The 15,860-nt window shown below is 40.2% G+C and overlaps 1 protein-coding gene across 4 annotated transcripts in view; it reads left to right on the forward strand.

Moving 5' to 3' along the window:
• LOC105387204 (probable G-protein coupled receptor CG31760) overlaps positions 1 to 15,860 on the forward strand; it is a 75,471-nt gene that overhangs the window by 32,565 nt on the left and 27,046 nt on the right. For 3 of the 4 annotated variants that reach the window (XM_048623977.1, XM_048623992.1, XM_048623968.1), the window contains 4 exons: positions 220 to 332; positions 10,069 to 10,252; positions 10,676 to 10,871; positions 12,971 to 13,046. In XM_048623977.1, coding sequence (XP_048479934.1) covers positions 249 to 332; positions 10,069 to 10,252; positions 10,676 to 10,871; positions 12,971 to 13,046 — 540 coding nt within the window. In that variant the 5' untranslated portion in view covers positions 220 to 248. Of the gene's footprint in view, positions 1 to 219; positions 333 to 743; positions 828 to 10,068; positions 10,253 to 10,675; positions 10,872 to 12,970; positions 13,047 to 15,860 lie in introns of those variants that run through there. The other variant, XM_048623983.1, reaches the window with a different exon arrangement.

A 15,860-nucleotide genomic window follows, 5' to 3' on the forward strand; every position in this document is an offset into this window, starting at 1 on the left:
ATGTAGAAATTTTTGAAATCAGTCCCGTAGTTTCCAAAGTCTATTGAATACCAACAAACTTTGAAGTCTTCCTGATTATAATACCTATTAGAGAATATGTGTATTAGGTATTCGTGACGGTTGAAATGCTATCTGCTATGGAAATACTTACTTCACTGGCTCGACCCGAAGTGGAAGGTGCTTCCTATGGAAATAATATAATATTTTTCTTATTTTCAGGGGCGGGCGGGCGCGGATGCGGGCGCGCCATGGCGGCCGCCCGGCGAGTGTCGCTGCTGCTGCCACTCGCTCTGCTCGCGCTGCCGCCGGCCGCCTCCAACACCACCTACCCGGTATGTATACACACACACACACACACACACACACAAACACACACACACACACACACACACACACACACACACACACACACCATGGCGGCCGCCCGGCGAGTGTCGCTGCTGCTGCCACTCGCTCTGCTCGCGCTGCCGCCGGCCGCCTCCAACACCACCTACCCGGTATGTATACACACACACACACACATACACACACACAAACACACACACACACACACACACACACACACACACACACACACCATGGCGGCCGCCCGGCGAGTGTCGCTGCTGCTGCCACTCGCTCTGCTCGCGCTGCCGCCGGCCGCCTCCAACACCACCTACCCGGTATGTATACACACACACACACACATACACACACACAAACACACACACACACACACACACACACACACACACACACACACCATGGCGGCCGCCCGGCGAGTGTCGCTGCTGCTGCCACTCGCTCTGCTCGCGCTGCCGCCGGCCGCCTCCAACACCACATACCCGGTATGTACACTCACACACACATACACACACACAAATATAGCATCTACATACCGGTACTCACATGGTATGGAGAATAATAACCATCGTACACTCGTGTGTATTTGTATTTCGTTCCGTATATTTTGAAGCAATTTATTTTGCAGCGCATTTCAAAAGTAGATAAGCCTTCCATCAGAAAGAGTTAACCAGTTTGTTTCCTGTTTAATCTGCATATCACATCAGCGCGCCTCCACAGCAATATTATCTCTGCGACGTCATTTGTGTGAAACATTCGGATTCTCGCAACCGCGTGTTTTGTGAGCGAATTTTGTTGACACATTTTTGCAATCTACATAAATTTTGTTCTATTCATGATGGAGAGGTTATTATAATACGGCTAAGAACATAATATGTACATAATCAATGGCAGTGACGTACATGGTGTTGAAAACCCATAGCATATCACAACCTGGGTTTCCTCTGTAATCTACTAGTCTAGTGTAATTTTGGACATTTATCGCATATACGAAAAAGCTTGTGTATCTTACATACAAATCACATCACTTCTAGTGGTCACTATGAATACTGTGATGAAACAAATTACAGATCATATACGCAGATGACAGATGAAAAGGCAATAGCTTCAGGCATACACACATTACACACGTATAAATAACTGCAATTCAAACTTAAAATATATCTCTTTTCGCTCGCGTTCTAAAACCAACCATAGCTGCTGAAAGCCTCATAAAAGTCAGAAAGCACATTATAGGATGGAGTGGCGGACTTGTCATGTTCCCATTCAAAGGGCCGAGGGTCCTCTACTCGCTCACTATTATAGCCCTTATCCCTTCGGCGAGATATCATTGACGGCATAAAGGGCTATAAAGTACGAATCTGGGTGATGGGACAACACTTTATGAAGCGCCATTGTCGCTCAGTGTCGTGTTTATTTTATAGCTCGTATATATTTTGATTTTCCATTTTCAATTTTTGTCCCGCGTTGTTGGCGTTGTGAGCTTTAGATTTACATTTTATTGTTTAAAAATATTTCCTGTGATTGATTTATTGTTTGTTTTGCGTGTTGGTCTCGTTTAAAGAGTGTGTAAATATTTGTTTGTATTTGTACCGCTCTACGGTAAGAGTACGAGGAATATCATTTATGTAAACTTCATTAAAAACAAAATGGAAAATATGCCATAAGGATACCGGAAATCATTCCGGTTGGTCTTTTTCGTTAAATTTAGTATATCGAACCATCCTTCTGTCCTAATAGCATTTTTATCTAGGCTTATAATGTCAACAACTATTACAACATTCTGGTTTATTCTCGTCTTAAAAAGGCGGCCTAGAGTAAACAAAAGAGGGTTACAAAAACAGTCTTCTTTTTTCAAAGCTCGCGAATAGAGCAAAGACAAGATCCATAGAGCCGTAACGGCCGCCAACCCTGCAGTGTGCGGTGTACATTATACATGTGTATATGTAGGTGTCTACACATGCCACATTATAAACAGTGGCCTGTGTACGGTTGGCAACAATATAAGGAAAAAATCAGAGCGGAAATTTACATCTGAAAAAGGGGAATTTTCGTTGTATATTGGGATAACTGTTACAAGTGACTTTCTTTTTAGAAAGCCTACTTTGTATACTTTAAGGATTTACATTTTATAGTGATAGCGCCGCGCTTCTTTTCGACTTCAGTGTTGAAAAATTTTCAGTCAGTTTTTTTTGTTCAGTGAAAAATTTGTGTATGGGTTGCACTATTAACAATGAATAAAGTACAATATAGTGGTTGCGATTCATTCCGTGATTTACAGAGTTGAAAATAATATGAGTATACTCGTATAACAGGATAATACAATGACATGCTTTTGAACCTAAAATTTTCATGATTTGCGATGACATTAATTGTGAAAAGGCATATTGTAACAACATACAGAAAATTTAAATATAAATAAAATAGTCATACTAATTTATCTAAATCCTCATCCCTGCGAATAGTTATGACCCGGCTATTGTCTTCTTTGCGTACTAGAATTGTTGCGTTCTTAATCCAGATGAATTTATATTTTTTATCGTTAGCAACCGCGCGCGCTTTGGAGTATAATATTTTATTCTTGAGTGTAAGGTGTTCGTTGATGTAGACCCGGGACGATGGTGGCGGCGGCGCAGCGCCCGCCACGGTGGAGTAGGCGGTGGCGCCGCCCGCGGCCGCATCCAGCACTTGCGATGCAGTGAGTCCTCGGCGGGTCCGGCCGGCCGCGATCACGTCGTCACGGAGTCGTCTAGTTGACAGGTGCACGATTATGTTCTTAGCCTTCTGTGTTTGTTGGTTATGAGCCACCCTATGGACGTCGGTGATGCAGGATGCAGGAATAGGGATGCCAATTGCCTTGCCAATAGTTTCAACCACATGGATCAAGTTCTCGCCCTTCTTTTCCGGGATATTTTGAATCTCTATATTACAGATTCTCGATCTTTGATCCATGTCATCATAATTATCTCTCAGGTTGCAATTCTCAAGTTGAAGCTCATCATTTTTTAGTTGGAGGGCGCTTATAGTTTGCTTCTGATCAGCGAGGTTACTCTCCAGAGTTGTTAGTCTACTGGTTAAACACTCAATTTTGTTGAGCAATTCATGCATTTTGTTATTGAGCGATGTCTCCAGACCTTTTAACATGAGCTTAACCTCGTCAAATTTGGTATCAAAGCATTTTAAGACTTGCTGTATATCTATGTTGACGATAGAGGATGGAATATCCCCAGACGTCGTATTGCTGACCACCACAGGGCTGGCAGGAAATTTCTTCTGCTTGCATGGTACACACTTGAGTTTGGCTTTGTTCATTGGCAGAACTTTTTTGAACTCCGATTCCGTATACTCTGCACAGTTGTAATGCAGTATCTTTATGCACGAAGCGCATTTTAGGCATTCTTCCGGCTTAACGTGCAGAGTGCATTTAGCGCAATTCATATTGAATTACAAGTGCTGCCCTCTATCGGAACAATGTGTAAACACGATGTGTTCTTCGTTGTGATTGACAATTTCGCCGCTCAGCCGCACACCCGCTTGGGCCAGTTGGTAGCAGCGCCGGCTAGAGTGCCAGAGTGCCGAGGTTCAAATCTCGGGGATATTCACAGAAATTTTTCTAAGTTTGTTATAGGTAAGTAAAGGTGACTTAGCTGATTAAAATCCTCTGGGCGGGCTCGGGGTCGGTCCTCGTCGGTGTTGTTCGGTAGGAGTCGCAACAATTGATGAGAGGTCCGACACTTTCCAAAATGGCCGCTGTGGTATATGGGACCTCCCTCAAGATAGAACGGGAGGCACCGATGTGTCTAACAGCAGCTGACCATTTAAATTAAATAAATAATTAAGGAGCGCTGAGCAAAACTGACACACGTCCGCCTTGGTCAAGTATCACGAGACGAAAAAAGTACCGAAAAATGTACCTATATGTATAGCTACTTATGAATTACATTATATTCTACACGTAAACATTTAGGTAGTCAAAGAATAAGCCAGGAAATATGTTTTGAAATTTCGCTGCGACAGTTTTTCTAACCGTACCCAGTATTGAGAGTCACCCTTTGACTCGCCCTGACGAGTGACGACATAGCGTGGACATAATTAGTTCAACTGACCGGGCTCCCGCTTATGGCAATTTATAGACTTGCGTTGGACCAGCGTTGAAGTGTCGCGGAGTGCGTAGGTACGATAACTAGGCCAAGTGTGATTTGATGCGTGTGAGAGAAAGATAGGTACATGCGATAAAAGAACAGGCACGCGTAGCGTCGGACGCCCTCCGGCCCGCTGGACTGACGACCCCAAGTAGCAGTTAGTGGCTGAATGGCTAAGGACAGAGTGTCCTGTTCTGGTGCAAGGCTCCTTGGGAGATGCGTATGTCTAGCAGTTAACGATGATTACAGGCCGATGAAGATGATGATACGGAAAAGGTCTTGAGCATTTAACGCATACTTTAAGTACAATATATTAGTACCTACCTTTTTTCCGTGTTATCAGACTGTAGCCGATTCTGTAGGCAGTAGGCACTAATGTAACTGTTAATTATTTCTCATGTTTGTAATTATGTTTACCGACGTAAATCGTGATGGTATACACTCATGTAAATAAAGCATAAGTACAAAGATTTATTAAAATTCAGTTAATAAAGTGAAATATTAATAAACCACTCCAATTTATAAAGATAACTAAATAAATGCAGCGAAGCGAAGCTCTGAAGCGGCGACTAAAATAAGATGACGACGAATGAAGTCGAGTAATCTTTTTCCTTTACCTCGAAGAGACTATAAATTCAGGAAGCTTACGTTAGATGGAACGGGTACTAATTTCCTTTGCATAACTTTTACTATACAGGTTGATCTTGGCTTCTTATTCAGAAGTGGTTTTTTATTTTAAATATTCCCCAGCAATAAAAAAGATTTTCTGTCAAAAAAGTAAGATAGTTAATAAAGGAGCCACTTTGTATGCAAGACGTAAACTTTCACAGTAAACTTACGTCTTTTCACCTTTCTATGTAACAAATGACTAGATCTAGAGGTTTTTGTAACTGAGAGAACTAACACTAGTTCCATAGCTATTAAAATATGCAAAGCCATAATCATAAATCCCTACTTCATTGTCAATTTATCATTCGTACACTGTACATTGCTTGCTATGTAGCCTTGTAAACAGTTTCTGCCGTGGTTTACAGTTTAGACACGAACGTATACAGGGTGAAAATTAACGACCGTAGCTGCAGCTAGAGGGAAAATTGCTTGAATATTGATGACCCATGCAGAGCGAAGATAACACCCTGTATACTGAAACCAACTACCTAAGCTCGCATACAGGAATAATAGTGCTTCATACAACACCTCTCTTTAAATATTAAAATGTGTAGGTACCTTCTGGATCGATCTCTACTATTTGATATACCTATTGTATATACTTAGGGTTTTGGTGACACTCTGACTACCTAATGAATACACTCCAAAAATAGAGCTGCATAGATGTCTTAAGAAGCAAAATAACTTCTTGAAAGAATATATATAGGACTTTTTAAACATCTCGGTAAAAACCACTTCACTAGCGATGGCGGAGATATAGCACGATATCCTCTTTATTAACCGACTTTAGCACAAGGAGATAGATTAGTAGATGTATTGATATAGTCTTTGTATGGGATAAAGGTATAACGCGGAAATAACACAGCTTGTTCCAAAATTGCTTGGTCAGAATCAGAACCAATGAACAATTTTTTTGTTATTGAAACCTAATTTATGTACATTTTTGTCAAACAAGCGTATTGCAGGCGCTTTTTGGGTTCAAAACCGATATGGCGTGGGTGGTGAAATATAAAAACTAAAACGACAACCCCTCAAAACGTGTCATCTATTGTCCATGTCCATTGTATGAACTTTTAAAAACCATATATTTTATTCTGGTTAGTAAAAAAGAAAAAAAAAAGGTATTTATTATTGCTCAAAGGATTTTTTACATGAAATTTGAAACGAAATAATACAATTTCTCTTGAATAATATGGAACGAAACGAGATTCCTGAATACTTGAGAATAATAATATGAGAGTTACCCTCATCCGACAAATAAAGACCTCTTGAATAGCTCTTGAAGGAAAATTCATTTCAGATATTTCCATTTCTCATGTTTACTTTAATTAACTTTTCAGTACAAATCGTAAATAATAATATATGTTGCCTTGTCTTGGTTACACATAAGTAGCATTTAAAAAAAAAACGTATAGTCAGCTGAAAGGAGTTGAATAATGACTTAAAAAATATAGGTAAGTACCTACCTAGCTTCCTTTTTTAAAAATAAATTTAAGCCATTATATTATATTATCATCTTTTTTAAATGAGCTATGCCTAAAATATGTTTTATTAACTAACCCCATTACTAGTGATTCACTCAGTCGCTAGCCGTAGCTTCATGAAAGTCATGAAACCATGAAGCCACTAACTCGTGCTCGCGATAACTTGATCACGGTCTTCATGACAGAACATTTCTCCACTATATATGTTGTTCAGTAGTTTAAAGTAATTAAGTGTGAAGCCAGTCGGCGGTGCTCATTCAAAACTCGTTAGCCGCGCCGTCGGCGACGTCTGTAAAGCTACCTACGCTTATACAACGGTTTGTATTAAAACCGCAAAAGTGATATGGCTTCAAAGTCTTCAAAATAACTGTTGCGTTTACCTACGCCTTTTTAATTCTTACTGTTTTACGGGTTATTCTACACACAACGGTTTGTATTAAAACCGCAAGTGATATGGCTGCCAAGTCTTCAAAATAACTGTACGTACAATCACGCATTTTTAATTCCAACTGTTATAGGTTATTCTACAGATGAGAATTTTATCAGTGATATTCTGTTGGCAGGTCTCTATTCGTCAAACTAAGCAACTTTCAGTTCAACCCACTCTGAAACATCCAGCATGTATAGAACAGTTTTTTTTTTGTGTATTTCGTGTTGTTCCTATTATGAAAGTGGCACAATGTATGATGGGTAGATTCACATTCCAACGGGAATGTCACTGAAGTCAGATTCATCGAACGTTTAGTAGCGTACGTGCTATCGTAAGCTATTTATTCGCGCTATTGATCCTCACTGTAAACGTAATTTTCCAACGGTTTTTCAATATTTTATGATAACCCGGTGACACATTCCTAGAATTGTCTATAAACACGGTATTCTAGAAAATGGCTACTATGAAAGCAGCCAATTTGCCTATATTACGACACATTTATGCTCCAAACATCGCCTCTCTTTTGATCGATCGTAAAAAAGAGTGGCATAAATTCGAATAACATAAACTGTTGCCGTTTTACTAGCGATTCTTGAGGAAAGGCTTCTCGGGACGTGAGTGTTCACGTAAAGTGGGGACGGAGATTTAACGCCTGTTTAAATGTATACCTCCCGTGAGGGCCGCTTGGGCTTTTAGTACTAAACACAGATTTCGCAGAGATATGCCAGGTATCTAAAAGAGCGTAAAGTAAACAATTATTTTGTATTTTTGTAGAGTTTTGTACCTGTCTACTTATTGAACTCGTAGATACTTAGGTATTTACTAAGGCTAAGATCCTATTAGCGAGTGACTATACCTAGACATATTTGGCATGAGAGGATATTACAGTTTTGAAAAAATCTGTAAAATTTATTTCGCAAGCAGTATATAGCAGGCGGAAAAATTAAACGACCAAAAAAACATCGATCTCTGTGTCACTCGTATGCTTACCTACATATATACTCTACCTACTTCACGGTTTTGTGAGAATCCCACGGTTTCGAATGAAAATAGGATGAGCATTTTCCCGGGAAAACCTTTCAGCCGAAGCGAACATTCTACCTACGACGTTGGTTGGTAACGATATTATTAGTTAATTACTTAGTTAACACAAAGTTCGAGCTATGAGGTTAAGGTTAGGGTTCCACTTAAATGAGTCAAAGTTAGTCACTAACTATCGGTAGAATATAATAAAGTTTGTATGAGATACGACAGCTATTCATGCAGAGAGTGATTCTAGTTCGAAGTTTTCTAACAGATAATGGAAATGGGCTTATGATGAAGTGACTGGAAGTCATCAGTACCTAATTAATTTTTTAAGTAGGTATGAGTCTGGAGGAGCTCATAGGTAGGTAGGTACATAACTATTTGTTAAGTATTACATATTATACCTATATTTGTAAATGAATATTCTTTTAAATTTGATACGTCACTTGGGGAGGCTCATTTCGCGCGCCCCTTATTTTTCCTACACCCACCGCGGGGCGGACGGAGGGACAGCTGACGACCGTATTTTTCCACTATTCTCTAACATAGCGTGACAAAAAAATCCCGATAGGATCACAAAATTTGTTTGCGAAAATATGATAGAAATTATCATCTTGCTTCTAGACTCCACCCTCGTCGTCGTCACACAGCTGCCTTGAAAGTGCAGGCTAAATTCATTAATGAAACGTACAAAAGCCTGTAAATGACCGCGGTAATGCACATTTCCTCACCACAAGCGCCGCTCGTGGAAATGTCACTAAATTGCAATTACTGCGCCCATAAATCGCGTAGGCCCTACTCAGTCGCTGTCGCCGTTTGACGGTACAACTTAATTGGAACTGTGTGTCGTTGTATTAACGGCGGAAATTCAATTATAAAATTTTCCGCCCCCGTCCACCGAAATTGTTTTGTTCGCTTGAAATTCCGCTTTGCCTTCCTGTATCTAAAACGCGATGTAAACACATTTGTTTGGGATGCGTTAGCGACAGCCCTACAGAGTACAGAATATGGGGCGCAGGGGGGGTCACTCTATATGATGAAAAACGAAGTTTCGTAGCGCTGCCTCGCGAGACACGACTCTTTCGTTGCATTAAACGCCGATTGCACAACAACTCTCGTTCGTCCGTTTTTTGTCAATATAGGATAATCCTCCAGAGCTTGTGTTCGGTCGTTGGTATTTTCATACTGTTTGTTTACCATAATATTAGGTTTACCTTTCATATCGGATAGTTTACCTAATTTTATCGTGATGTTAACTAGCTACGTTGGCGGACGGGGTTGTTGATAATGTGCCAACAATATACCTCTACACTACAGTCAAATGACCTGCTCTGCTACACTATCCTATTTGTAATATCAACCCTCTACTAATTTAATTTGTGCCATCACAATCCACATCTACGTACGAATACGATTTACCCACACGTGTCGAACCGGAAAAATTGGCGTACAAAAAAAGGAGGCCTACACCCAACAGTGGGCTATAGAAGGCTGATAATGATGATGATGTGTCTAGCTAAACACCTAGAAGAAACTTAATTAACTTATGACTTCAAACCAACCAACCAACCCTACCCATTCTTCGCCAACAGAAAGAGATAGAATCATACATAACTGCCCATTCCTCCCCAACAGAAAGAGATAGAATCCTCGCTCCGTCTCGTGCACGCGGTGGCGACGGGCGCGACGGATGCTCTCTAACCAACCCATTCTTCCCCAACAGAAAGAGATAGAATCATCCTAATCCTAACTAATATTATAAATGCGAAAGTAACTGTGTCTGTCTGTCTGTCTGTTACTCTTTCACGCCAAAACTACTTAACGGACTTAAATGAAATTTGGTATACATATGGTATAGACCCTGGGAAAGAACATAGGCTACTTTTTATCCCGGAATTCCCACGGGAAAACTTTTTAAGGCGAAGCGAAGCGCGCGTGAACAGCTGGTAACTAATAACCCTTTCCTCCCCAACAGAAAGAGATAGAATCGTCGCTCCGTCTCGTGCACGCGGTGGCGACGGGCGCGACGGGCGCGCTGTGCGTGACCAGCCACTACGGGCGGCTGCGCGCGCCGCTTCACGTCGGCCGGTGGGACGCCGCCCGCGCGCGCGCCGATCTCGCCGCCGAGCTGTTGGCGCAGCTGGGGCTTGACAACGCGGGTGAGGAATCTTTGAACCTTTATCTTTTTGAAAGTTACCTTACAACGTAGGATATAGGCAATACGGTCTCAATATCATAATCATGGCTCCATTAGCCATGGGAAGCCCTATAGGTGTGAGTAAGGCTGCCAGCCCAAAAAGGGATTCGTTTCTGCATTGACTTGCCAGGCTATAGACCCACTACCCATAGTGGATAAAGTTATCCGTGATGGTATGGTAATTGGTTCTCCAAATATGACCGTTACCCGGTCCACTGCCTTTGTAGATCTTTCGATATCATTGAAGTGTTCAGACAGATACTTGCAGGTAGGTAATTTATCACGATAACGTTAGGTAGCCTCACAGACGTCTAGTAAAATAGACGTCTGTGGGTAGCCTCAATAATTTCCCGTCAACTTCTAAACCTAACCCACCTCCTTCCAGAGGTCCTCACGGCGGTATCCAAAGGCCTGGTCATGGGCCTCAGCCCGTCCGAACGCGCGGTTGGGGCGCGGGCACTGGCGCTCCGGTCCAGTGGCGAGGTCAGCGGCGCCGTGGCCTGGCGGCGGCGCGCGCTGGGCGAGCCCGAGCCCGTGCCGCCGCCGCCGCTCGGGAAGCCGCCTGACACCGAGTACCCTTGGTGAGTTTACTTCCTGACTGTCAGATTTTTTTCAAGCTGCGACTGGGACCCAGGGATTAACGTGGTGTACGAAGCACGGAAGCGTACAGAAAGAAACCACTTGCAATCGGTTACCCATCTAATGGCTGACCGTGCTATGTGTTGGTGAACTTCAATGATCAGTTACGGTCACTGAAGCTAGCTCGACTTGAACTAGTTACTAGTTATTATTCTGTGGTTCGACTACGGACGCTTGGAGCGGGAAGCCGCCTGACACCGAGTACCCTTGGTGAGTTTATGGATAAGAGAGCAAAATGTCAGGGACTATACTATATGCGAGCTCGTTTGGTTTTAAAGCGTCTACTCCGGCGTTAAACTGGTGCAGGTTGCGGCTATCCACCAGCCATGCTTACAACCATGCTTGCAGGTTAGGAGGAGATATAAAAATGTTACCCGGTTTCCTGAGAGATACAGCTCATACAGCTATATGCTGAGATGATGTGCCGTTTCCACCAGTTCCATGATATCTGGACCAATTAATATGATTGGTGTATATAAATACAATACAATACAATACAATACTCTTTATTTGCACCAAAAAAGAACATACAAAAAAAAAAAACTTAAAAATAAAATCAGTACAAAAAGGCGGCCTTATTGCTTATAGCAATCTCTACCAGACAACCTTTGGATGGAAGAGAGTTATAAAAGAAAATAGAAATAGAATTAGAGGTAGCTGAGGTGCAAGTGTATAATACACTACATACACTAAATAAATAAATACAGCAAGAAAATAAATAAATAAATACATAATATATATTATTATACCTATACTTACATACAATAATACATAATGATATACAGCAATAATATATTCAACTAAGGCAGTGAATTTAGGTAGTGCCTCTTAACCCTTTCTTTGAAGGAAGCTGCAGAAGGTGCACGTCTTATGTCCTCAGGAAGAGCATTCCAGAGCAGTACGGCCGTCACTGTGAAGGAATCGCCGTAAAAATCGGTTTTGTGCGGTGGAACTTCCAGTCGCAAGTTCTGTGCAGACCGAAGTGTGCGGTCATGCGAACAGTGCCGGAACTTAAAACGCTCTTTTAGGTAGGAAGGAGATGCTGGGTTAAACAGTATGTTGTAAAGTAGTGATATAAAACGCACTTGTAACAGTGTAGCATAGCATATATCTCTGGTGGATAGAGCTAAGTCTCTCAGAGCGGGCGGTGGGGGCGCTCCGGTCCGGCGACCGTGAGGCGTGAGCCGCCTGATGCTGAGTACCCTTGGTGAGTTAAACCAGAGAAGAGACAATATGTCGACTAGGTACAGAGCGTTATTAAACCAGAGAAGAGACAATATGTCGACTAGGTACAGAGCGTTATTAAACCAGAGAAGAGACAATATGTCGACTAGGTACAGAGCGTTATTAAACCAGAGAAGAGACAATATGTCGACTAGGTACAGAGCGTTATTAAACCAGAGAAGAGACAATATGTCGACTAGGTACAGAGCGTTATTAAACCAGAGAAGAGACAATATGTCGACTAGGTACAGAGCGTTATTAAACCAGAGAAGAGACAATATGTCGACTAGGTACAGAGCGTTATTAAACCAGAGAAGAGACAATATGTCGACTAGGTACAGAGCGTTATTAAACCAGAGAAGAGACAATATGTCGACTAGGTACAGAGCGTTATTAAACCAGAGAAGAGACAATATGTCGAATAGGTACAGAGCGTTATTATGAGTATAGGCGAGCTCGGTGTGTTTTAAAGCAGTCTTCTCAGACGGAAAAATTTAGAAGATTTGGGTAATGTATCACTGTACTTGTTATTTTATGGTATCAGCCATGTTTGCATCCGTTCTTACAGGTTAGAAATAACTGGTCGCCTACACACGTCACAATCTAGTAGGTAATTTCAAGAGCACCCCTACCTTTTCACTATTATTGCCTCTATTTCTTACCTAACCTACCTACCTCTTCAGTCTACAACTGCAGACGCTAGGAGCTAGCGATGAGCGATAATTCACTTTGCTCAACCGTCACAATAACTCTGCTTCCCATATCCTAACTGTTGTAGAAACCAATATTTACGATGTGTTTTCAAATAAATTTCCAGGTACGTGTCAGCATACGAGAGTGAGACTCTTCGGTCGTCCAAATTCATGGCTTCGTCTCCGGATGCCGTGATGCAGGTAAATTGTTAGCGTTATTGACGAATTATTATCCAGTTTATTAAATTAGTTTTGATGAATTATTCATTATTAGCGTAAGTTAATTATTTAAGACGTTCAAGAGAGGAGAGGTCAAACCCAATCTCATCTAATCAGCATCACATGAAATTTCTAAAACACCTCTCATAATTAGTTGATGACGATAATTAATTTGTAGGAATGAATTTTGACAAGCCGACAAATAGTATACGACAGGGCGAGATAGCATAAGTGCATCCGCCATTTTCATATATTCCATTATCTGCGCGGCTTTTAAAATAAAATGTAAGTACTATACAAGTTATTTGTATAAATAAAATGCGAAGTGGGTTTAGTGGACTGTATTTTATTAATTTTAAGTTAAATTTCAAATAGAGTTGCCGTCCATGGGCAATGGAAAAATCAGAAGGGGCGAATTGCCACATGCAAAAAATAAATAAGAAATGACATTTGCAACACGCAGTGTTGCCAGAAATTACTTACTAATATCTACACTAACTTTATGTTTAAAACATTTTTGAACATAGTTGGGCCAGGCCTGAAACATGTCTTACCTTAACAAAGGCAAGATAGATAACTGTAACTTAAGAACTAATTTAATTTAACACAGTGAAAGATCTTAAAGATATCTAACTCTTTAGGTATTTGCTACTTATTTTTAAGTTTTTTAGGATATTAATGCTATTAACAAGCAAAACAAAGAAAACGTTTTACTGACTACTTAAGATTATCATTATCACACAAAGGTAATGGACAGATTTTTCTAAAGGATCTGGTATAAACCTTGTTACCTATCTTTACTTCTACAACTCTAACTCTACCATCTTTTCCAGTAAATATTTTTACAATTCTGCCCATTGGCCAATGTAAAGGTGCAAAATTATCATTTTTAACAATAACAAGATCACCAACATTTAAGTTTGACACAGGTTGCCTCCATTTAGGCCTATTTTGTAATTGAGTAAGATAATCATTGGACCAAACTTTCCAAAAGTCTTGTTTAAGTTTTGAACAAATACTCCAAAATTTAAGTTTATGTATAGGTGTCTCTGATAGATTTAATTCAGGATAAGATGTCATTTCCGCGCCTATGAGGAAGTGACCTGGTGTCAAATATTTTACATCATTTACATCTGAAGACATAGAAAGTAAGGGCCTGGAGTTCAAAACAGCCTCAATTTCAGTAAGTACCGTATATAATGCTTCATAAGTTAATTTAGTGTTACCTACTATTCTTTTGAGATGAAACTTTACACTTTTCACTCCAGCCTCCCACAATCCTCCAAATTCCGGAGCATAGCTTGGAATAAATTTAAATTGAATAAATTTTGTATTACAAAAGTTTTCAACAGACTCTACATGTTTTTTATTTGAATGAAGTTCGTACAACTCCCTTAAACTATTTGCTGCGCCTTTAAAGGTCTTTGCATTATCACAAAATATTTTTGTGGGAAGCCCACGCCTCGCAATAAATCTTTTTAAACATGCCAAAAAGTTTTCTGTGGTTAGGTCGCTTACCAGCTCTACATGTATCGCCTTGACAGCAAAACAAACAAATAGTGCAACATATGCCTTTGAAATGAGTGGTTTTCTTATTCTTAAAGACTTTACCTCAAATGGGCCACAAAAATCAATCCCTACTACTTGAAAGGCTCTAGTAGAGGGAGAAAGTCGCTCTATGGGTAAGGATCCCATCAGTTGCTTAGAAACTGTAGCCTTCAAACGGGCACATTTCATGCATTTGTGCACCACCTTTTTAACTTGGTGTATGCCACTAACAAGCCAATATTTTTGTGACAGAGAGCTTAATAATAATTTAGGCCCAGCATGCAAAAGTCGCAAATGTTCTCTTTCAATTATTAACTTGGTTATATATGTATGCTTGGGCAATATTATTGGGTGCATTTTTTCATATGTGATGTTACTTGCATTTTGCAAGCGACCACCCACCCTCAAAATACCATATTGATCAAGAAATGGATGCAAGCTTGATAAATTGGATTTAATAGGTTTTTCATTTAAAAGTGACTCTATTTCATTAGATAGGTACTTTCGCTGTACGCTACGGATTATTATATTTAAAGCATCATTGAGGTCAATAGGAGTCAATGATCCCATCATGTTACCATTTTTGTTTAAGCAATTGTTCTTAAAGCGTAGGATATATGCTACAATCCTTTGTAATTTGTTAAGGTCGGAATATTTATTGAAAATCTCTATTATTTCATCTGGCTGCTCTACCCTGCAGTAATTTACAGGGAAACTTAATGTTTCAGTATTAACAGGAATGGGATAGTTAACCTCTACAGGTAGGTGTTTGAAATCTCTTGACAAGAGGTCAGGAGTAGCATGCCACCAAAGCTCCGTTGTCTGTAATTTCTTGGGGTCAATTGATCTTGTCAAAAGGTCCGCAGGATTTTTTGTAGTGTTAACATATGACCATTGAAAACCATGAGTCAGATTATTAATATCTTTTACTCTATTTGTAACATAAGGATTTGATTTGATTTTTAGGGATTTAATCCAAGCCAATGTAATTTGAGAGTCACTGTATAAAAATACTTTAAATGGTAATTTCAACTTTAATTTATTGTATACTCTATGAGTCAATTGTGATAGCAAAACAGCACTATTTAATTCTAACCTTGGAATTGTTAATGTTTTATTTAAAGGTGCAACTCTTGTCTTTGAGCAAAGCAAGTTTACTAGAATTGAACCATCATTATTAATAATTCTTAAATAGAGACAGCATCCATATGCTTTCATTGATGCATCGCAATAGCCGATTAACTCTAC

Source organism: Plutella xylostella, chromosome 3, assembly GCF_932276165.1.
Source record: "Plutella xylostella chromosome 3, ilPluXylo3.1, whole genome shotgun sequence".
NCBI lineage: Eukaryota > Metazoa > Arthropoda > Insecta > Lepidoptera > Plutellidae > Plutella > Plutella xylostella.